A 22,235-nucleotide genomic window follows, 5' to 3' on the forward strand; every position below is an offset into this window, starting at 1 on the left:
TGAGGAAAACAACATGGATTTGCAGATGATTCACCAATATGCTAAAGCTGACGTCTGAGCACTCATCTTACCCTGTTGTATTTAAAGATAGTTTAAAAATAATAATTTAAGGATTCTTCCCCCTTACATTATTGGGTTTTTGTTTTACATGCATATTTCACTGAATTCCAGTTTAATCTTTAAAATTGCACATTTTAAGGGTATTTGTATGAGAATCGCGGAAGATTGGGCGAGGAGGAGAAAGGTAAACACGCTCAAGTGACCCGCAGCTGGGGTATAAAGAAAGCACATACATCACGCTAATTGTTTTACTGACCTTGTGTGCTGGACAAGTAGAACCTCTGTGTGAGATAACATGGGCCTGAGAGAAACCCTGCAGTACCTTATCATGTCTGAGATTCCTGCTTTGTTTTGAGAAAGAGCAGAGCACAGCAAGGGCTGCATCTGCTCTAAGCCTTTGAATACAGGCAAGCATAGCCGACCTAATGATCTTCCAACAGGGCTGAACTGACCAGCGCCTGCATCCCCGCTGGTGTCACCTCTGCCTGGGAGTTTAGGTGCGGCTACGGAGATCCCCCAGTAGAGAGGTAACTAAAATAAAACTTGCTCTTTGCAATTGCATTGGTGGCCTCTGGCTTTTCTTGCGACGTGCCTGTGCTTGTGCGCACATTGGGCGTAGCCGGCGGTCGCTAGAAACAGCCATGCCGTGGCTTTTTAAAAAAAAACCACCAGGGACAGGGGAGGCCTCACGGGTGACTCCCCATATTCCAGGGTGGCCCAGGACGGAGCCCTGGACCCCCGTGGCTGCTCTTCTGTATGAATTGGCTCCGCCGGAGGAATGGCCAGAGATTGAGGAAGGGGGGGTGGTTACTCCTCAGGGAATTGAAGCGGCCATACTAAAGTTTCCATGGAGAGCGGCTTGTAAATCTTCTCGCAAGTTAGCGGGAAGATTGGGATGGCTATTTGTTGCTGGTCTTAGATCTCTTAATCGTGAAGTTGTTGTATTACGGAGTAAAGTCGCAGATTTAGAGAAGGAAATTGTGACTTTAAAGGATGCAACTGAGACTTTGCGAGAGGCAAAGGCGATAGCACATGAAGTAATTGCATCTCAATCAGAGCGCTGCTCTGGGTTGCAGGACAAGGTGGACTGTTTGGTAGCGCGTATTGCTAATAAACGGCGAGATAAACATGGGTCACGTAGAGTTTCGATTTCCGAGGTTCGTGCTCTCACCATGAAACATTCCTGGGATCCCAACGAATGGGATGGAAATATTTGCAGTGCATCCTCGGATTCTGAAGTTGAATTTGAGTTGGATTCAGATTCAAATGGAAGGGACGTGGTGCAGGCACGACCCCTCCTACAGATGATGGGAAAGCTGGAACAGGCAGATGGGAGGGTACAGCTTGCACGTACTTCTACTCCGAAAGAGTTAAGAGAGTTTTTGGAGCTTTATCAGCAAAAAAATGGGGAAGATATACTGGAGTGGCTTTTGCGAGCCTGGGATAATGGAGCTGCATCAATCCACTTGTTAGCGGCTGAAAAGGATCTGTTATGTCCTATATCTAAGAATGATTCGATACAAAGAGAATTTGTCCATCTGCGGAATATTAGAAATGCAGATGGACAAGACATTACCGCACCTACAGTATATCAGTGGTTGTGTGCAGCAGTTTTAAGAACACATACAGACCCTAGGGAGTTAATGTCTTCTCTCAGTAGCTGGTCTACAATATCAGATGGTATCACTTTGCTACGGCAAATGGGAATGGCTCACGCATTGTTGACGGGGACTAGTCCAGATAATATACCGATCACAAGAAGTATCAGAATGGAATTGTTGAAGGGAGCACCTGTCTCGGTGAAACCTTGCCTTATATCAACAATACAAGCTGCTGCGTGTAATGTAGGTGCTCTGGTGACTGCCATGAAAGATCTTGAAATTGTGCTCTCAGGACCCTCTGTCCGAATGGTGAACAAGGGAAAGTCAGCAAAATCAAAAGGGTCTACAGCACAGGTGACGAGGAAACAGATGGGGCATGACCTTTTACAGGCTGGCGTCCCACGGTCGGAACTAAGTGGGCTGTCAACAGCAGAACTGTTTTGCCGCTGGCGAAAGTTAATACCTACAGCAAAAAGCCAGCCGATTCCAGCCCGTCGGCCCCCCCGCACCCTCCCTCCACCCCGCCTGCCGCTTCAAAGCAAGGCGCTGCTTGGCAGTTGCCTAAACTGCGGAACTGAAGGTTCGGCGGGTCCCCCGAGGTTGCCGCCACTGTAGCTTCCTATCGTGAGGGGGACCAACGCCCTTACATTCCTTTAACTATAGAGGGGCGGTCTGGGGGGATTTTGAGTGTGTTAGCTCTGGTGGATAGGGGGGCTGAGGTCCCGGTGTTACATAGTGATGTTAAGAACAAAGACACTACATCCGACCCCTGCTCTCTAAGCTACTGTTACCCTCACAATCACAAATGCCAAGCCATTTACCGCAACGGTGTTGATTGCCCCAATTAAAGAATATATCCTGGGTATTGACGTCCTAGCAGGGCGGATGGTTGAAACCTTAAATGGTCGTTTTCTTTCAGCTCTCTCTGCACAGGATTTGCTATCCGGTCTGTAACTGTTTTGCGTGGATTCCCAAAATGGGATCCTGTTGTGCTGCCTGCACCTGCCAAGATGGTGACTATAAAACAATATTGCATCCTGGGGGGAGGAAGAAATTATCGAGACTATTTGGGCACTCCAGCAAGTGGGGATCATTAAAGAACCCATGACAGCTTTGAATAATCCTATCTGGCCTGTTTGAAAAACAGATGGCACTTGGAGAATAACTGTAGACTATAGAGAATTTAATAAAGTCACCCTTGCAGTTACGGTGCCAGATACAGTTACATTCATAGAAAAAATTGGCAAGAACTTATTGCCATGGAAAATGATACTAGATATTCCTAATGGTTTATTTTCAATTGCCATTGCCCTAGACAGTCAAGACCAGTTTGCTTTTACCTGGCAGCAAAAGCAATATACCCTTCAGGTACTGCCCCAAGGATACAAGCACAGCCCCTTTATGTGCCATCAAATGGCAGCAGCTGATGTAGCACCAGGGTCAGGTACTCTTACTGTATACCATCATATTGATGATCTCTTGCTTATGGCAGAGTCACAACAAGAAATTGAAGCAGCTGCTGAGTCATTGCAGTCACATGTGCAGAACTGGGGCTGGACAATCAGTCCAAAGCAAATAGAGGGCCCTAGTACCACTGTACAGTTCTTGGGGTCATCTGGCATGGGCAGTTTAAGGCAATACCAAATAAATGCAGCAGACAGTTCAGCAATTTACCGTACCAACCACGGTAAAGCAGTTACAGACCTTGTTGGGACTTCTGGGGTATTGGAGGACTTTTATCCTGCATTTTGCAATTTTAATGAGTCCTCTGCAGAAACTAACTAGAAAGAAGGCTATCTGGCAGTGGACCAAACAACGACAAGAAGCTTTTGATGCCTGTAAAAGTGCCTTGATTGAACATGCATGATTATATACTCCCAGGCAAGGATGTCCTTTTGAACTAGAAGTAACAATTGTGGATGATGTAGTCTCTTGGGGATTGTGGCAGATAACTGGACCAAAAAATCAGAAGAAACCCCTTAGGGTTCTGGTCTAAAGCACTGCAAGGGTTTGCTACTCATTATACCCCAATGGAAAAACAGATTCTGGCTGTTGTTTGAGCACTGCAGGAAACTGAAAGAACCACAGGTCAAGATAGTATAGCTACACAACCGCATACCTATTCATGGCTGGGTTGCAGATGACTCTGTTAGGGCCCATGCAGGAGTAGCTCAGGCAGCTACACACTGGAAGTGGAAACACTATCTGCAGCAACGATTTTTAGCAGGAAACTCACATGTGACTACTCCACATGCCACCCTTCTTGGTACAATATCATTTAATCATGTGCCTGCACTTGGGGAAACTCTTCCCCTAGGAGACATCCCGACCTCTCCTGTGGCAGAGGCTCCCCCTTACGACGAGTTAACAGAAGAGCACAAGGAGGGTGCTTGGTTTACTGATGGCAGGGCAACATACACTGCAACTGGACAGAGGCAATGGAGGGTGGTTGCCTACGCTCCTTTACCAGGCATAATATTATGGCAAACGGGTGTGCAGGCCCCTAGTCAGTGGGCTGAACTGATTGCAGCATCCCTTGCTACCCTGGAAGGGAGGGCACATTATTTATATACTGATAGTTGGGTAGTATACAAAACTCTCACAATGTGGTTGCCCTGCTGGGCCCAGGACAACTGGCATGTACAGAGATAACCTATATGGGGGGCAGATATATGGCAACAAATTTGGCAGCATGTACAGACATCTCCTTTGAAAGTGAGACATGTTTTAGCTCATCAAAAATATGACTCACTTGAGCCACAGAACAACAGAGGTAGATGAGGTGACCTCTGCCGACATACATGCTCAGGCTTTAAATGCACATATTGCTTGTGGTCATCGCTCAGCTTCTGCTGCACGTGCATGGGACATTGCTCATAACCAAACCCCTTTGCCACTACATGCTTATATGTCATGTGCACGTAATTGCGCTACTTGTACACAGTTACACCTGAGAGCACTATGTAGGCTGTGGGGACAGATGAAGCATGGTCAGTGGGCTTTGAATACCTGGCAAGTTGATATGTGGGCCCCTCACCCCCAAATAGGGGGTGGCAATATGTATTCACTGCTGTGGATACAGTATCAGGGTTATTATTTGCCAACCCACTAAACATGCTAATCAGCACAATACAATTGAGGCGCTAGAACAACTCATCTATCACTACAGACCTCCCCATCAAATACAGAGTGGCCAAGGGACACACTTTAGTGGATGTAATGTACAAGACTGGGCTCAAGGGTTAGGGATAGACTGGTTGTTTCACATTCCATATCATCCCCAGGCCAATGGTTTAACTGAAAGGATGAATGGGATATGGAAGGAACAATTGAAAAAACTAACCAGTATTAAAACTTTGCAACATTGGAGCCCACATCTGACTAAAGCAGTTTTCTTGCTTAACAGTCAGATTATCCATAATCGAACATCCTATGATTGCATCACAACACCCCCAGTACAAAACATGGTGTGATTGAAATTCTTCCAGATGGTATTTCTCCCAAAATACTAACTACAGGAGAAATGGAATTATTCACCCCAATGGACTGCAAAGTGGGACTGCAACCTATTAATCTGGATGTGAAAGTCCACATAGTAACTCCTGAGAATGCTGTATGGTTGTGTACTCTGACTTCTCCTCTTAAGTTGCATCCTTTGCTAATATTGGACTCTTGAGTTCTTGTATTTCAGGTATCTTCAATGACTACCTGTGCTTTGTCTAGAGGAGACAGCATTGGAATGGTGTTATTGGTGTCACAGACCCAACATCGTGTTGAAGTTCGATCTGAGAAAGCACAGTCCGCGGCTTTCCAGTCTGTGTGGGTAATTACCCCACACCAGGTTGTCAAACCCGGAGTAATACTAGCTGAAGGAGCTGGAGCAACAGCGTATGTATTACTGGAAGGAGACGACGCCTGTTTTCCTCCCTTATCACAAACTGGCTCGTTGTGCCTTGTAACCCTACGCTACAAGTGTAATATGCAGGACACACCTCCACAAGACTAACAGCTGCAGATCTCTTACTGTCATTTATTAACACAATAGTCCTGTTACAGATATGTATTATGCCAAGGGTTTTTGTTTGTTTTTTTAACAGTAATGTTTCTCATTGTTCTTTCTCCTTGGGTAGGTAGTGGCTGAAGATGCTGCCCTGATTTTTTAAGGCAAGTGCCACTTCAAGACAGCTAACGAGCTAGCCAGAATGGAAGATAGCACCTAAATACTTGTGGGACTGACACATCAAATGAAGCAATCCACTGACAGTGCCTGGCTGAAAGACTCATCTCATTCCTTGAGAAGATGGACGGGACACCAGATGCAGCCTATTATTGCACACATATATTTGTTCCTTTTCTCTCTTTATATATGTGTTTGTTGGGTATCTCTGTAAATTGCTCTGTTCTGAACTTTACATGCTCACGTGAACACCTCTGGCTATTCTGGCCCCAGCAGAGACGGTCCCTTGGGCAAGGGGGTGGAATGTATGGGAATTGCGGAAGATTGGGCGAGGAGGAGAAAGGTAAACACACTCAAGTGACCCGCAGCTGGGGTATAAAGAAAGCACATACATCACACTAATTGTTTTACTGACCTTGTGTGCTGGACAAGTAGAACCTCTGTGTGAGATAACATAGGCCTGAGAGAAACCCTACAGTACCTTATCATGTCTGAGATTCCTGCTTTGTTTTGAGAAAGAGCAGAGCACAGCAAGAGGCTGCATCTGCTCTAAGCCTTTAAATATAGGTGAGCATAGCCGGCCTAATGATCTTCCAGCAGGGCTGAACTGACCAGCGCCTGCGTCCCCGCTTACGTCGCCTCTGCCTGGGAGCTCAGGTGTGGCTAAGGAGATCCCCCAGTAGAGAGGTAACTGAAATAAAACTTGCTCTTTGCAACTGCATTGGTGGCCTCTGGTTCTTCTTGCGACGTGCCTGTGCTTGTGCGCAAAGGACTGCTCAGGAAAAACATCTATAATGCATAATTTTACTAACCTTCGGATAATTCCTACCTTGCTCTTGACCAACCAGGGACAAATAGGGAATATTTCACATTTGACAACATACTTTGCCTTGAACAGGGACAGAATTTTTGTCTATTAGCTTCTGAAGAGAAATATGTCTTCCTAAGCAGAGGATGACTGTAGCATAATTGACACGAACTCAGGACAAGTTCCAGTCTGTAACTTTCATTTTCTACATATCTGAAATATTAATCCAAAGTATTAAAAGTTGTTGGTTGTAGCTTTCCCTGGCCGTGCTGGTTTGGGTTTCTGGAGAAGCCGGGTTATTCCAGACACAGGTCAGCACTAGAACTGCAGTGACTCCCTGCAGCTTCAGGCACCGCTCAGCTCATGGAGCTGGCGAGTGTTTCTCCGGTTCATTTAAAACCAGTCCCGCATGTGTGCAGGGGCTTTGTGCAGCACTTGTCATTCTCCCGTCCTTCCCACCAACTTCAGCCTTATCTGCAACACAAACTCGTCACTTACTATGCATCAAAGAATTAACTTGCGGACAGAAAACCAGACCTCCCTGATGCAGCACCTTACACAGCTGTGCTTTTTTAATTCTGATGGTAGCTTCATTACCAAATACTTCACTTTTCTAGATTTAACCTCATTTTAAATTTCATTTTATATAGAACTTTAAGTGTTTTAATGCTACACAAAAATCACTAGTGAGAAAAAGGAACCAAGTGGTATTTTTTATGTCTACTATTTTTATGTCTGCCACTGGTACGGACAAATTCCTCATAGTATTACTTAGAACCACAGGATCAAGGTAGCAGAACTTTCCCCCTCTGAGATTCGAGTATCTTAACCGCTAACACAAACCACGTATTTTTAAACGTATTTAAACGTATTTATTACTAAGAAGAAAGACAGAACTAGAAATTAGTTCTAATAAACTTTGTTTTAATTGGTTTTAATTCAGAAGACTGCTTATCTTCTCTGTGTTTTACCAGATTTTCTCTTTCCAGCCAGCAGGTGTTTTGGCTTCAAGTCAAATATGTGTCTGTCCGACTCTCCCTTCCTGCCCAGGCGATTCATTTTCTTCTGAGCTTTCTTTGCCATAGTCTTGACCTTCTTCACCATCTGTTTCAAAACAAACAAACATGCAGAGTGACTTCCTCAGTAACTCAGATAACTAGCTTTACCAGCTAGATGATTTTAACGAGGACATTATCACCCATCACAGGCCACCATCTGCAACTCTAGAACAGCATCACTGCAAGTAGCACTAACCTTCCTCAGAAAAACTCTTTTTCCAGTACACTAACAATGCAACCGTGCTGACCCTGGAATTCCTAACTCACTAAAGGTGGAGCTCCGCAGTTTGTACAACTCTTCCTTCATACTTGCATTTAGAGACAAAAGTTTAAAATGTATTTTCTTAGTCTGTATTATTATAACTTATTTGTAAGAATGAACTAGGCATTTTTGAAGTATAGGGCTCATACGGACAGAAGATGAAGCTGCAAAGAGAACAGAAAGGAACCCTGGACAAACAAAACCTGCCTAGCACGGCTTCCCAGAAGCTGGTTTAAATACAATCATGCCGTTTTAATTTCTATGAAGGTAAATAACTTCAACAAACCTTTTCATCACGAAGGCCAGAAACATCCCGTGGTGTGCGAGAGCAGCTGCGACTGCGTGCCACAGATTTAGGGGTTTCAGACTCATCACGTTTACGTTTTCTTGTAGCACTACGGGACCTTCTCACATAATGTGCCTGAAATTCAAAACAGCACTTTATTAAAACAAGAAACAATCAGCTCAGACATGCTCCATTTCTAATTAGGCTAACATGAAAAAACAGGAAGCGGACTGCTGCGATACATTATTTTGGTTATTCCATAGTGACGAAGACCTTGCCAACTGTTGGTTGCTGCCTTTCTGTCCTACAGCAATATGCAAATTTCAGTGAATATAAGCATATTCTTTTCACAATTATGAACTCCAATTTTATTACTTTTTTCTGAGTAGAATCATAAGTAACGTATAAGAAGACACAGACAAATTGATGGACAGTAATACTGAAGTAATTTTTGCCACAGCAAAAAAGCAATGCAGAAACCTGCCCTGCTCAGTGTCCTGTTCAAAGGACATAAGCCTTGAACAGTTTCAGACATGAAGACTCACCATACTACAGCATAAGGATTAAATTCCTCCTCATCAAGACGTTCCTAAATCAACATGGCCCATCAGCTCTGAGAAGCACAAACGCTTGCTTCAGATGTGTAGTGCTGACATTCCTTGGTTCCTAACTCCTTGTTTAGTTAAAGAATTTGAGGTCTCAAGATGTATACAGCCATACTACTGCTGAGTTTGTTGTACAAAAATGATTTTTTAAAAAATTTCTAATAAAATGAAATGTCTCCCAAAGGCAAATCTATGTTTGAAATACTGTAGCTGCCTTACACCTAAAGATGCCAGCCGCCCTCAAAAGTGTCAATTAAAACTCAAAGAACTAATGACCTGTAAAAAGATAAGCCTGATGTGTCATTATTACTACTTCTGACACAATTGCATCTCACCCAACAAGGCAGGCTTGAAAATTAACAAGTATGTTTAGCCAAACACTATTCTTGAATCCTATAAAAATTCCAAAAGAGTTCTAATAAAAAGCAGTGCATATATATATATGTGATCTTTATAGATGTTTATTTTGTCAGCCTACCCAACATGATTAGATCACATCCCTCAAAAATTGCAGTTTCAACTGCCGCACCTGAATTTCCTGTTTTCTCCTTAATAGATCCCACCTCTCTTGTGCCAACTGTAATACACATCTCAAACAGACTCAAAGAAATCTAGCATGTAATGAAACTGATATCTCATAGCTAAACGTTGTGTTTAATTAGCAAAAACTCACATCATCTTTATTAGTCATGTCAAGTCCAAGATCAGTCATTTCTTTCTCTAGCACCTTCCGCTGGACCTGTAAAAGACAGTTAAGAAAACATGTTTCTGACAAAAAAGTACGGTTCTATCTTACTTTTTGTCTTAATATGCCACCATAAACCCATTATATTCACTGTGTATTTGTTCCTTTGGCACATCTCACAAGCAGATGATGTAAGTCGTAACTTCACATTTCTTCTATTACAACTTAATTCTCTTCACCCGTAAACCCTTCTTCACAGGACTGCCATGTCCCAGCATTCCCTAAAGATCTTTAAAATAGTTTGCTTTTTTGGGGGGAAGGTGACAAAGAGGTATTTCAGTCAGAAATGTGTCCTTCTTTCCCAAAAGGCACACACTTTAAGGAGGGTGAGAAATATTTGGTGCAAAAATCAGCAAGATTCATTTTTTCCCAAAGTCTATTTATCAGTTTGTTATTCTGCAATCAGTCTTGGACTGGTCACAAGAGATTCTGACATTCAGAAGTGTGACACCTAGCTTCCTAAAAGAAATATATAATATTTTCCAGTATAGGGAGGGCTCCATAGCAAATTTTACATACTTTTGATTTTGAGTATATAATTCTCCTGATTATTTCTATTTAAAATAATAATAATTTAAAAATGCAGCAATCCAATTAAATGAGCTGAATTGCATTCTTTAAAACCTTTTCTGTAATATATACGGAATTTTACAGAAGAATCACTTGTGTGACACAAGGCAAAAAGGGCTACTGTCACTCATTTGTTTGGCCTCCACAACTACATGGTGAGCAGAACTCTGAGGAGCACAGAAGGAAGCCAGGGAGAGAAAGTGATCAGTTCCACTGCCCAACACTGTTACACGTTTTCATTAAGTTATTGAACATCAGCAAGATTTTACTACAGAATATGCTCCGAACTTGCCTTTTTAGCTGTTCTGGGCATCCTTGGACCTCGAGTATCTTTTTCCTTTGACTGCAGGATTTTCAGTTTCTTCTTTTCTCGGATCTGTTTTGCCAACTGCCGGATTTCCATCATTTCTTCATCCTCACTTTCTGGTTCGCTGTCATATTCTCCAGCAGCTTCTCTCAGCTCTTCCTCTTTCTCTAATTCTTCCAGTTTCTTACATTTTGAAAAGGTGAAAAGAAAATCGAGATGCTCATCAAACCCTTGACTTACCATCCTCAGCATTACATTCTTGCACAGCCCAGGGCCATGACAGCGCACAGACCCTTCAAAGAAGGAACTACGCTCCTTGAGAATGACCCCTCCAGCCATGCTTAACACAGCTGGTGATATAGGTTACTGTGAACCTATGGGGCAGGCTATTGCGCAGACTTACATGATCACATCACACTTTAGTTTGGCTGTATTTGTGAGACTGCCTCAAAGCTGCCCACTGCATGAATGCAGACATACTATCCTCTGAACTGTGCTGGCTGTGCCAGTTCTAGAAACTCATTCCGAAAAAAAACTTGCTTTTTCTACATGTAGCATGAGTCTGGAACACCAGCAACTCAGAGAATCATAGAATAGTTTGGGTTGAAAGGGACATTTAAAGGTCACCTGGTCCAACCCCCTGCAATTCAGATGAACCCCAGCATATAACCAACAGGCTCCATAGTCTGCACTCACTACTGCTCCTTAACAACCAGCAAGAAACTAGAACAGTGCTTGTTACTAAATAAAAATGTTACAAATTGTGAACTCCATCCACTTCAACACCATACCCCAGCAGACATAAATTTTGTGGGTGATTTCATATTATTAATACATAAACTTTGATGGCCACATTTCTTTTGGCTGTAGTGAAAGAATGAAGAAATATAACTTCTCCTGCAAGCCTCATATTTTAGGATGGAAAAAACAAGATCACCCTCATTGACAAGGCAAAACAATTTTCCATTCTTTTAGAATTCAGTCCTTGATCATTCAGAAAATAGTATCTTTTCCCATGGCAAGTATAAATGTGAAATGTAAAAGAACTTGTTCTCATGGCATATTGTTTTAAATCTACAAATACGGTAATTTACACAAAACAAAGGAATAAAGAGGCAAGAAAAGTGTAAAAACAATAACGGAAAACTCACTCTCATTATATCTGGATCAATGTAGTCAAGTATATTATGACCTTCCCATATCTCTGGTATCTTATCATATTTTTCAGATGAATTCATTAAGTCCCAGTATTCTTAAAAATAAAAAAAGAGTTAATAGAGAAAAAAATAATGTCAAGGAACACTCATATCACAACTTAAAAAAAGGGTCATCTCCCTACATGGTCAGAATTTGGTAGCATCTCTGCCATATTTACAAAAACTTCTGGATCCCCTTCGTATCACCAAATATTGTTCAATAATTACAAGATCCAATGTCAAGCCATAATAAGCAACAGATATTCAGCTGAAACAGAATACATGCAATCTCTCTCATATTGATGCTTTCTTAATAAAGACAGCATCAAGAATCGATGAGACAGCACAGCATAAAATGGAAGGGAAAAAACACCCAGACCATCAGACCAGTCGTTATATGTCTGTGATTCTAAAATGGGAAACAACTGAATGACATCATGAAACCAGAACAGGCACTGAAGATCAGCAGGTCTGAGACAGCAGTGAAGGACAGTATGACAGCAAATGGTGACACTGGCACCTAGCTGAAAGGAGCCAGGTTTAGGTATTTTCCCATAAACTGAAATAGCCAAATTTTACTGCTTAATAATAATAATAATAATACTGACCCTTATATAATACTTACTCTGAAGATCCAAAATATAGTCATCCCCCATTTCAAGCTCAATATCTCTCTCCTGCAAAGACATACATGGCTTAATATACCATCCACTTTAAAATCTATGGGCTAATATAGCAAATTTTAAATCTATCTGCTGCTTTCCTAATTAAGAGATGGCTCTTACCAGTTTCCTCTTGGGTGTGTCTACTTCCATGCGCTTCTTCCGTGCTACGACTCCCTCAGGTATAAAAGGCAACCGCTCCTGAAATTAATGCAACAATCCACCCCAATAAAAAAAGGGGAAAAAAAGGTTGAATTCATTATTTAATAATGCTATAAATCACCATTGCAGAGTAATTTATTTCTAAAGAACACAAAATCCCAGACCGCCTCTCGCAACAGCAAAGGCCGTTATAGATAAAAACCTAGCAAATTTCACGATATTAATCTGTTCGTATGTTATGACAAGAAAGAATTCCTGTCCTACTGTACTGAGCAATACATTAGAATTGTAAACATGTAGCCTACCTTGTTATCTCTCTTAGTTGGCATGGCCAAGTGTAATCTATTCAATACTTCATTCACTTTATTTCCTTTCATTTTAGTATCAACACGATGGGCCAACAATCTGTCACAGGCCTGAAAATGCACATGGCAACATGAGGTAAGGCACGAAGCCTTCTTGATACAACAAATGTCACAGTAGCGTTTCTATCCCAGATACCTAACTTCACATCTCATCTCCTTTCTAATCTGTTCTCTCTCTAGCTTTCAAGGAAGCATTGGAATATTTTATGTATAGAGTATCATGGGAAGATGCATAGGATCCTTTTTCATTTTTTTTACAATTAGTTGACAAGAGAAAGCAACAGGACTCAGAAAAAAACCACCAATTAAAAAACATATATTATTTTTATTAGACATAATTTTCCATTTGCACCTAAGTCCACTGAGGCTCAACAGGCTAGAAGGATAACAGGCTTAAAATTTACCACAGTTTAACTGAGATTGAATTCATATAAATGAGGCAAAATGCTAGCTGTTCATCTGGAATTGAGAGCAAAGTGACCTACCTCTGTTTTAACCTGGATTACACCTTCTTCTGTTAGGGTACTTGTCTCTATTACAGAAAATCCTTCTGCTTCAAAATTTTCAAATATTTTCTAAAATAGAAACATTATGCCAAAGAATGACATTCTGCACATTTCTTAATATACCAATACATTAAGAACAGAAACTTTAATCTAGAATCAATAGATGCAACTTTTTACTATTTTATTAGAATGTATTTCTAAAAAGATGACAGAAACTTTCAACTACAGTTCTATTTAGTCTACTGCTTCTTTTATAAGCAAAGAACTACTTTCTAAAAGGCACCTATAAATGACTCATGGAAAAGTGAAAAAAAAAAAAGAGGGAGATAGAAACACAAATTCTTATGTCCTTGAACTTGTACATAAAAGAACTAGCTCTGCATATACTAAATGTGTTGCCCGGAGGGACCTTTTACTGCAACTGTTCAGCAACACCTCTCAGTCTAGTGCTCTAATTCTTACAGAAATTATTATTTAACAGGTCTGTTCAGTCTTACTCCCAGCTACAGTAGTATCTGCAAGTTCTCACAGCATCAGAGATTCCGAAACAACTAGGGACTTGCATTCTCTTTGGCATTTACAATATTCAGGCCAGAATATCCATTGGACAGTACTTGAGAAAGACAGAGGTGAGGACATGGAAAGCTACTTTCTGTTACACTAAACAAAGAAGTGATCATGTAAAAGTTTTTGCCCAATACAAATTATATCCATCCACGACACCTGCACATAATGTTTTTGTAAATGCCAGAAGACAGAGAGAGGTGAGGGAAACAGTCTAACCTGACTCTCTTCGGGAAGCTCTGCAATCCTCTTCACATCACATTTGTTTGCAACAATTATAAGTGGCTAATAAGAAGAAAAAAATAATCATAATTCAAGCTACAATATTATAAAAACCCGAGGTTTATTAATAATGTAAACCAAACCTACCTTATTAGCAAACAGCGGTTTAATATTTCTGAAAAGCTCTACTTGCTCCTCCAGATTATGGCCACACTGCTCAGACACATCCATCACGTAAAGCACAGCAGCACGAAGATGTGCCAGCGCAGTGATAGCCTGCATCTCGATGGTGTTCCTGTCCTCCAAGGGATGATCCAAAATACCAGGAGTATCTACTACCTATAATTAACATCATTAAGTCAGGCCTTATTGTAGGATAACTGAGACACTGCTTTAGAATATGTGCTTGATTTCTGGTCAATATTGTCTTTTTAAAGGCAGCAATATTCTTTCAGTCATAAATAAGACTATAAACTTAGCCAAATTGAGAATGAGAAAATGGAGTAATGGGAGAAGAATGAGGTTTCAGAATAACAAGCCTTGAAAAAGTAGGGAAATCCCTGCCCCAACCTGGCCAGGATGTGACAGTGATAAAAAGTGAGCTGCCTTTAATCAGTAATTCCATTTCCATCCTTCCTCGCACTGAAAACGCACCCATATATGTACATTTTTAGAACACTACTGCCCTCGTTTGGCACACTGTACTTCACACAGCAGCTCTCAGACACAGCCTGTCTCCTCAAGACACAAAAAGGCAATTCACATTGCAGAACTGCCAATCGGATTATAACCAGGTAATTCTTTAAAGAAAACAAAAATAATACAGTTCTTACCTGCCAACGTAGATACTTATAATCCATATGTCCCACAAAGAGAGATTTTGTGGTAAAGGCATAAGGCTGCACTTCTACATCTGCTCTTGTAACCTTAAAACAAGAGTTATTCACACATTTACCAAGAACTTCCTGAAGTCGCAAGCAGTAGATCCTAATTATAACACACTTCATTGGCTACAAAAAAAAACTAAAAAATGGTATTCAGGCTTCTCTGCAAGAATTTAGCTGTCAGAGAAGATGTTAATAGGATACAAGCTATCTTGGAAAAGATAGTGATGGCTATCGTAATTTTCCATTTAACCCTCCAGGAATTTCAGTCAGTCTCTACTCACACAATTGAATTTGCTGCTGCTCACATCAGGCAGTGCCATAATGATATCAAATTGTTTATATGTTACCTTGTTTTAATTAAATGGTATATCAGTAATATATTTGAAAAAAACGTTCACATACCTTATTTATAAAGCTGGATTTTCCAACATTTGGGTAGCCACACAACAGAAGAGTTCGTGTATTGGGATCAATGGTTGGCAAACGAGACAAATGTTGTCGCACTGAAATGTTAAAAAGATTTTTAAATATTTGCAAAAATTTAAGTTTTACTGCAATTGAATGAAAATTCATATGCTGAATTGTTTATATACAAATTCATAACTTTCCTGACATTAAAAATTGATCATTTATGAAAATGTGTAATAATTTGTGAACTGCATAAGTATCTACATACAAAGAAACTTACTAAATATTTAAAAAATGAAGACCACTGTCATTTAGCTAGAATGACCCCATCAAATCAGGCAACACAACCTGAAGGAATGAGCCTGAAGTAAGGAGCAATGACTGGAAAACGTTTAGCACTATTTTTCAAATACTTGTAAGTGAAAATAATGATAAATAAAAGCATGGCTGTGACTTTTCAGCAAATATTTTATAACCGTTAGTATTACCATAAAATTTAAAGAATTTTCAAAGAGAAAGTTATTCAGTTAAAAAATAAATTCTAAGTATTTGGGGGTTTTGAAACTATTTCTGTGTTTCCTGTGGCTACACTCTGTATTAAACACATTCTTCTAACTGTTATTAAGCATAAGAAATTTTACATCCAATTCACAGGCCTTATTTTAGCCTATTTGTAACACAAACCTTGCTCCAAATACTCCAAGCTTTGTTTCTGTCTTTTGATAATGGTGCACATTCGTCCCAGAGCAGCACGTTTCAGCTGTTTGCAGCGGTAAAGGGAATCACCGTATTTCATCAGCCGCACATAGTCTTTAGCAACACTGCAGACACAAGAAAGAAGAATTTAACCACCAATCAACCAGGCAGGTACTAAATCAAAGAAATTGATGTCCCTTACTTGTCAATGAGATTCTTGGCAATATTAATCTGGCCCAAAGCCAGCTTGTAGTGATCTTTGTCATAGAGAACATTCATCAAATCCGCATAAAAAGGATGAATATCCTAAAACAAAACCATAAAATTTAGATTAATATTTTCTTGCATTAAGATGACTATGTCTTGGCAACTATGTAAGTTCATTTTCTTTCCTCCAGTACAGCAGCACAAATAACAATACAAGTCAAACTGTTTTCATTACTATCTTATGTAACAAAAATAACCTGCTTAGGCATTGAACGCATAAATCCTATTCACTTTGGCTTTCTTCTGCAAACATATCTTGGATTTATTCATACAGAGTTTCCATTTCATCATTTTTCTTCGCAAAATGCTTTGTATTACAATTTCAAAAGTTTTTTAAAAATTATTAGAAACGGCAAGAGAAGTTTCTAAAACCAAATTCATCCTTTACCAGAAATACAGCAACAATATTAATTCTTCCGCTCTTCTGAGTGCTACATTAAATTCTGTGAAAGACTAGACATGAAGGATTTCTTTAATGCCCAAATAATTCCTTCAGCTTTCCAAGAAAGCAGCATCCTTGGTTCAAATCATTTAAACAAAACATTTCAGCTATTTATGTATTCATTTGCAGAAAATTCATCATCTGATGTTACACAAAACACAGAAGATATTTGTGGGAACTCTGCAGTGATACTCACTGGATGTGAAAACATCAGGAAAACATACGGTTGCAGGTCAACAATTTAAGCATGAGCAGAACACTGCCTATAAAAAAAGTCCCACTGGATACAGAGATCCAGTTTCAGTTGGTGGGATGTTAAGACTGTGTATCTCGTCAATGTGTTTCCAGCACTTATGGGGCCAAGAACAATGTTGATGTTGTCAAAGTAACTTCTGAAGAACTGAAGATGGGAGGCAATGTGAGATGTTTTGACATTTCTTACTTCCCGCAAATATTTCCTAGGAAAAATTAACTATAAGCACAATTTACATATGCATACACAAAGAAGAAATAAGCATTCTTCTCTCCCTTCAACAGCAACTTCTGATGAACATATCTGATCAGCTAAAACCTTGTAAAACCCAGCCTCCAATGGCGACCCATGGGCACAGTTTAGATTTCCTTTCCGAGTAGGAACATATTATTTCTGCAGAACAAGTTTGCATAAAACTACTCCCAGAAAAATCTAGGGGGAATCAGTCAAAATTATCTACACAGTGAAACTGCAAGATGTTGCTCAGGCCAAAATAAACTCAAGTAAAAGGACTAAGCTCTTGAAGAAGCATTCCTGATGCCAGGAAAGCAAAGCTCCTTTGTGATGAAATGACAAAATACTTACATCTAACTTTGGGAAATCTGTTAAGATCTGAGTGAGTCTATCATGGTAATTCTGTTGAGTATATTTGACTTTTCGCATGTAAAAATGTCGAATCCGATGTATTTGATAATGTTTATGAATGACAGTTGGAGTCTTCCGCTGAGTCTTTGACAATGTCAAATCTATGAAGTCCTGCAATCAAAGAAACATTATTAGTTACACAAACTGTGAAGTACTAATAAGGATGCAAGGTATTAATTTCATCTTGGTGGAGGAGCATGCAGACCAGTTAAGCACACCCACACCTGTGACAACCTTGAAGCACTCCCCCCACCCCAATTAAAACAAAGCATGATGTTATATCTTAAACATCTAGTTTTTGATACGTTGGGGAGAAAAGATAAATGGCTGTGGAGGTAGACACCTTGCCTTGTCTTTACCAAGGTTTTGTGAAATGAAACATAGATATTTAAGACAGAGGCAATTAACAGTGTTGCTGTGAAGGCCTCATGGCCTAACTGGGATGACAGAGATGAACCATCTGTCGGACAATCAATTACCAGAAGAAAACACAAACCAACAGCTACCCCAGACAGGCGAAGCAACTAACTTCTGGTCAGTATTGTGAACTTTCCCCTAGTTTGAAGACCCCAGACCCACTTCCTCTTACTAATTAGCATGAGGAGCGAACAGAGGGAGGAGACAAACCACCCTCTCCTATCTTGCTCGTAAATTAACTGGGTTACAAAATGACCTCACATGTGACATGAGGTGGTTGTGTGTACCAGAATCTTCAATGCGCCCACCCCTGTCCAGAGCACATCGCAGGATCAGTCGACCTGTGGAGCAGTGATATCTAATTCTCTCTGATATCTTAGTTTTCCTTCTCTCTCTTTTTCTTCTTCTTGAACATATAAAAGCAATATCATTGTAAGTTCTGCTGCTAACGTCTTGAAAAGTTCTGTAATATAATAACATACTTTAGCCAAGTCACCAATTGCTGTAAATTGTATTCTACCAAGTGCTTTTAGTAAATTCACAACTGAATTGGACCTCTGGAGTGATTGTCTGTCATTCACTTCGCATTACCACACAGAAATACCCAGAGCTAACTCACACCTGATCTCACCTGGTGAGACAGGGGGTCGCGTTCAGTGTTACAGAATCACACAGAATCACAGAATGCCAGGGATTGGAAGGGACCTCAAAAGATCATCCAGTCCAATCCCCCTGCGGGAGCAGGAACACCCAGCTGAGGTTACACAGGAAGGTGTCCAGGTGAGCCTGAATATCTCCAGAGAAGGAGACTCCACAACCTCCCTGGGCAGCCTGATCCAGGCTCTGGCACCCTCACTGAGAAGAAGCTTCTGTTCAAATTTAAATGGAACCTCCTGTGTTCCAGTTTATACCCACTGTCCCTTGTCTTATCATTGGTTGTCACCGAGAAGAGCCTGGCTCCATCCTTGTGATACTCACCATTTACATATTTATAAACATTAATGAGGTTACCCCTCAGTCTCCTCTTCTCCAAGCTCAAGAGACCCAGCTCCCTCAGCCTTTCCTCATACACTCCCTTCATCATCTTTGTGTCTTTAAGCAGGGAACTCTCTCCAGCAGTTCCCTGTCCTTCTTGAACTGAGGGGCCCAGAACTGAACACAATATTCCAGGTGTGGTCTCACTAGGGCAGAATACAGGGGAAGGAGAACTTCTCTGACCTACTAACCACCCCCCTTCTAACCCACCCCAGGTACCATTGGCCTTCCTGGCCACAAGGGCCCAGTGCTGGCTCATGGTCATCCTGCTGTCACCAGGACCCCCAGGTCCCTTTCCCCTACACTGCTCTCTAACAGGTCATTCCCCAGCTTATACTGTCCAGGTCTCTGGATGGCAGCACAGCCTTCTGGCATGTCAGCCACTTCTCCCAACTTGGTGTCATCAGCAAATGTGCTGACAGTGCACTCTTCCCTCATCCAAGTCGCTGATTAATACATTGAATAGTACTGATAACTCATCCCTAGCCCCGGCCGGTGAGACGGGACACCACCATTCACCGTTTGCAACGTACATGTTACAATCAACACCTGAACGACGAGTTCTCATCTCTGGAGAAACAGTTTGCACGTTCCCTCGCGGGTTTTCATTTCGGTTCCCTGAGGCCCGGCCTCTCGTCTGCCCCCGCCCAGCAGCGGCTCGGGCAGCGCCCCCGGCCCCGTAAAGGCCCGGGGGGGCAGGCCCGGCCTCACCGCCCGCCCCGCTGTGCAGCTCCGCACACCACACTTTGAACCAAAGATCCTTCGTTGAACTCGCAAAGAACCTTATTCTGAATGAGGCTGAGCACGACACGGGTTTGGAAAACAGGAGGGGTTTTCGTGGGGGCCACCCCGACACGCTTGAGACTGAGAAGTGCAGCCGCAAGATCCCTCCTCATGCCGCAGAGCCCCTGACAGGACGCCCCGTTCCTCGCCCCCTCCCTCCCCCTCACTGCACATGGTACAGGCCGCCAGGCCCAGGAGCACTAGCCCAGGGCGAGTCCACGGTCCCGCCGGAGGGAGAGGAGGCAAAGGCCGAGGCCACGTCGGCAGCGCGGTGCGGTGAGGGGCAGCGGTCTCCTCACGCGTGGCACGGGAGCGGCAGGAGCCGCCGCCGGGCGGGTGGGGCCCGCACCCGCTGAGGGACGGGGCCGGAGCCGAGGGAACGACACGCTTACCTTGGCGGACGGCACCACCGTGATCTTCTTGAAGTTGTAGAGCGCCATGGCAGCCGCCCGACCGAGCCGCACGCTGCCGGAAAAGGGAGCAGCTCGTTCTTCTCGCGAGAGCCCTGCGCTTCCGTCCGGGGAGGCAGGGCCGGGGTGGAGTTCGGGACGTGTGGCCTCGGTCAGTCCCTGTGCGGGCTCCAGCGCGAAGAGACCAGTGCCATTCAATATGTTCATCAATGACTTGGATGAGGGAACAGATGTGCTGCCATCCAGAGACCTGGGCAGGCTGGAGAGTTGGGCGGGGAAAAATTCAATGAAATATAAGAAGGGCAAGTGTAGAGTCTTGCATCTGGGCAGGAACAACCCCAGGTTCCAGTGTAAGTGGGGGAATGACCTGTTAGAGAGCAGTGTAGGGAAAAGGGACCCGGGACCTTCTAGAGCTCCTGAAATACTGTGTGACAGTGCACGTATATACACATCCATATGTGTGTGTGTATGTATGCACCTGGGAGACCAGGGCCCAGCTGCTGGATAACCTGAGTGCTGAGGGTCTGTGTGGCTGGCCAGATGCACAGGCATACCTGTACCTGTACTGTCTGCATGCATTCCCACCGGGGATGCGCGCTCAGTTGTCCTTCCAGCTGCACTTGGGGCTGTGGAGCCACAGCAGCCTCCCCTCTGTCAGGGTACTGGATTTATAACCCCAAACACACACTTTTGCTTCTCCATTTTTTTATTTTTCCCCCAGTTTCTTTTTTTAACAGCAGCTTTCAATGACTTGTCTCGTAGTAAATTGTAAATCCTTTCAGGTAAAGGCTGAGTGAATTCTGGAGCAGTTCATGATGTCAACTGTAGCCTGTGCTCTGTTCTTTTTTGCGTATCTCCAGCAAAAATGAGATCCAAACAGAGACCTAAGACATAAACTTGAAAGGTACCTGAATGCAGGCATGTACTGCAGTCTGCATGTCTGTCCCTGTTTTCCACTTGACACTAACAGTAACTGGGCATGCACTGAAATACATCAGGTTTAAATAAATTACAAGTTACTTGATGCACTTTAGAAGGCAAGTTAGATCAAAAATTAAGAATTCCCTTGGTTTCCACACTTTTTTTTCTCTCTCCACACAAAACATGGCATTTTCCACTTGAGAGAATTTAGCCATGTGTTACTCTGACATTGCACATTTTTCTACAGTACTAGAAATTTAAATGCATAACTCCTTCCACATATCCTCATTTCATTGCACACTTGGTTTTGCTGAAATGCTCCAGCTGTCTGAGGCACTGGAAATTTGTGAGGTATTTGAAAAGTAAGAATTTCTCTAATCAGCAAGCCAGTAGCTAATCCTTTCCAGAAATTAATTTTATTAATGACTATGTGAGCACTATTCAATCATAAACATGCTGTTAGAGCCTTCCCTGTTTCTATAGTCTCTCAATGGTGCTGCAGCTGCCCTGTTAAGAAGGAGCGTGCTGCTTCGTAAACATTTCAATGCGACCACTTCAGTCTGCTTTCTTGACGTGTTCTTGCATTGCGAGATTTGACTTCATGCTTCATTTATATTGTGTTTTACCTGCAAAAACATTGTTTTATAGAGCAGGAGTTTTTCTGTAAGCATATACCCACACCTCCCCAGTTCCTGGAAAGGTCCCTCCAGTAGCTGGTCTGGGACACTCAGACCCCTGGCAACTTGGCCCAGCGTCCCCAGTCCTGCCAGTTTCTGATGCTTTCAGGTATGACGCTTGGCACCCAGGTCACCCAGTACCTGGCTCCCAGAGCCCCTGGTCTCACACTGCATGTACATTCCTAGTTTCTTCAGCAGTTTTCAAGAGAACTAGTTCCTTCCAAGACAAGATTTGGGT

The 22,235-nt window shown here is 42.2% G+C and overlaps 2 protein-coding genes across 2 annotated transcripts; one reads left to right on the forward strand and one right to left on the reverse strand.

The window, feature by feature from the left end:
• The first annotated feature begins 66 nt into the window (after positions 1-66).
• Positions 67-6,559, forward strand: LOC139827299 (Friend virus susceptibility protein 1-like). The gene is made up of 2 exons (XM_071805304.1): positions 67-5,549; positions 5,792-6,559. The coding sequence occupies exon 1, from the start codon at positions 702-704 to the stop codon at positions 2,274-2,276; it is 1,575 nt and encodes a 524-aa protein (XP_071661405.1). The 5' UTR covers positions 67-701; the 3' UTR covers positions 2,277-5,549; positions 5,792-6,559.
• Positions 6,560-7,549: 990 nt separating this feature from the next.
• Positions 7,550-20,533, reverse strand: GTPBP4 (GTP binding protein 4). Its single transcript, XM_065832624.2, has 17 exons — positions 20,382-20,533; positions 17,695-17,865; positions 16,350-16,453; positions 16,136-16,272; positions 15,446-15,546; positions 14,990-15,082; positions 14,304-14,495; positions 14,154-14,219; positions 13,350-13,439; positions 12,805-12,915; positions 12,461-12,538; positions 12,301-12,352; positions 11,631-11,731; positions 10,465-10,662; positions 9,531-9,596; positions 8,253-8,387; positions 7,550-7,750 (listed from the first exon to the last, which is right to left on the reverse strand). The coding sequence occupies exons 1-17, from the start codon at positions 20,427-20,429 to the stop codon at positions 7,598-7,600; spliced, it is 1,896 nt and encodes a 631-aa protein (XP_065688696.1). The 5' UTR covers positions 20,430-20,533; the 3' UTR covers positions 7,550-7,597.
• Positions 20,534-22,235: the final 1,702 nt, after the last annotated feature.

The sequence above is a fragment of the Patagioenas fasciata genome, chromosome 2 (genome assembly GCF_037038585.1).
Source record: "Patagioenas fasciata isolate bPatFas1 chromosome 2, bPatFas1.hap1, whole genome shotgun sequence".
Classification (NCBI taxonomy): Eukaryota; Metazoa; Chordata; class Aves; order Columbiformes; family Columbidae; genus Patagioenas; species Patagioenas fasciata.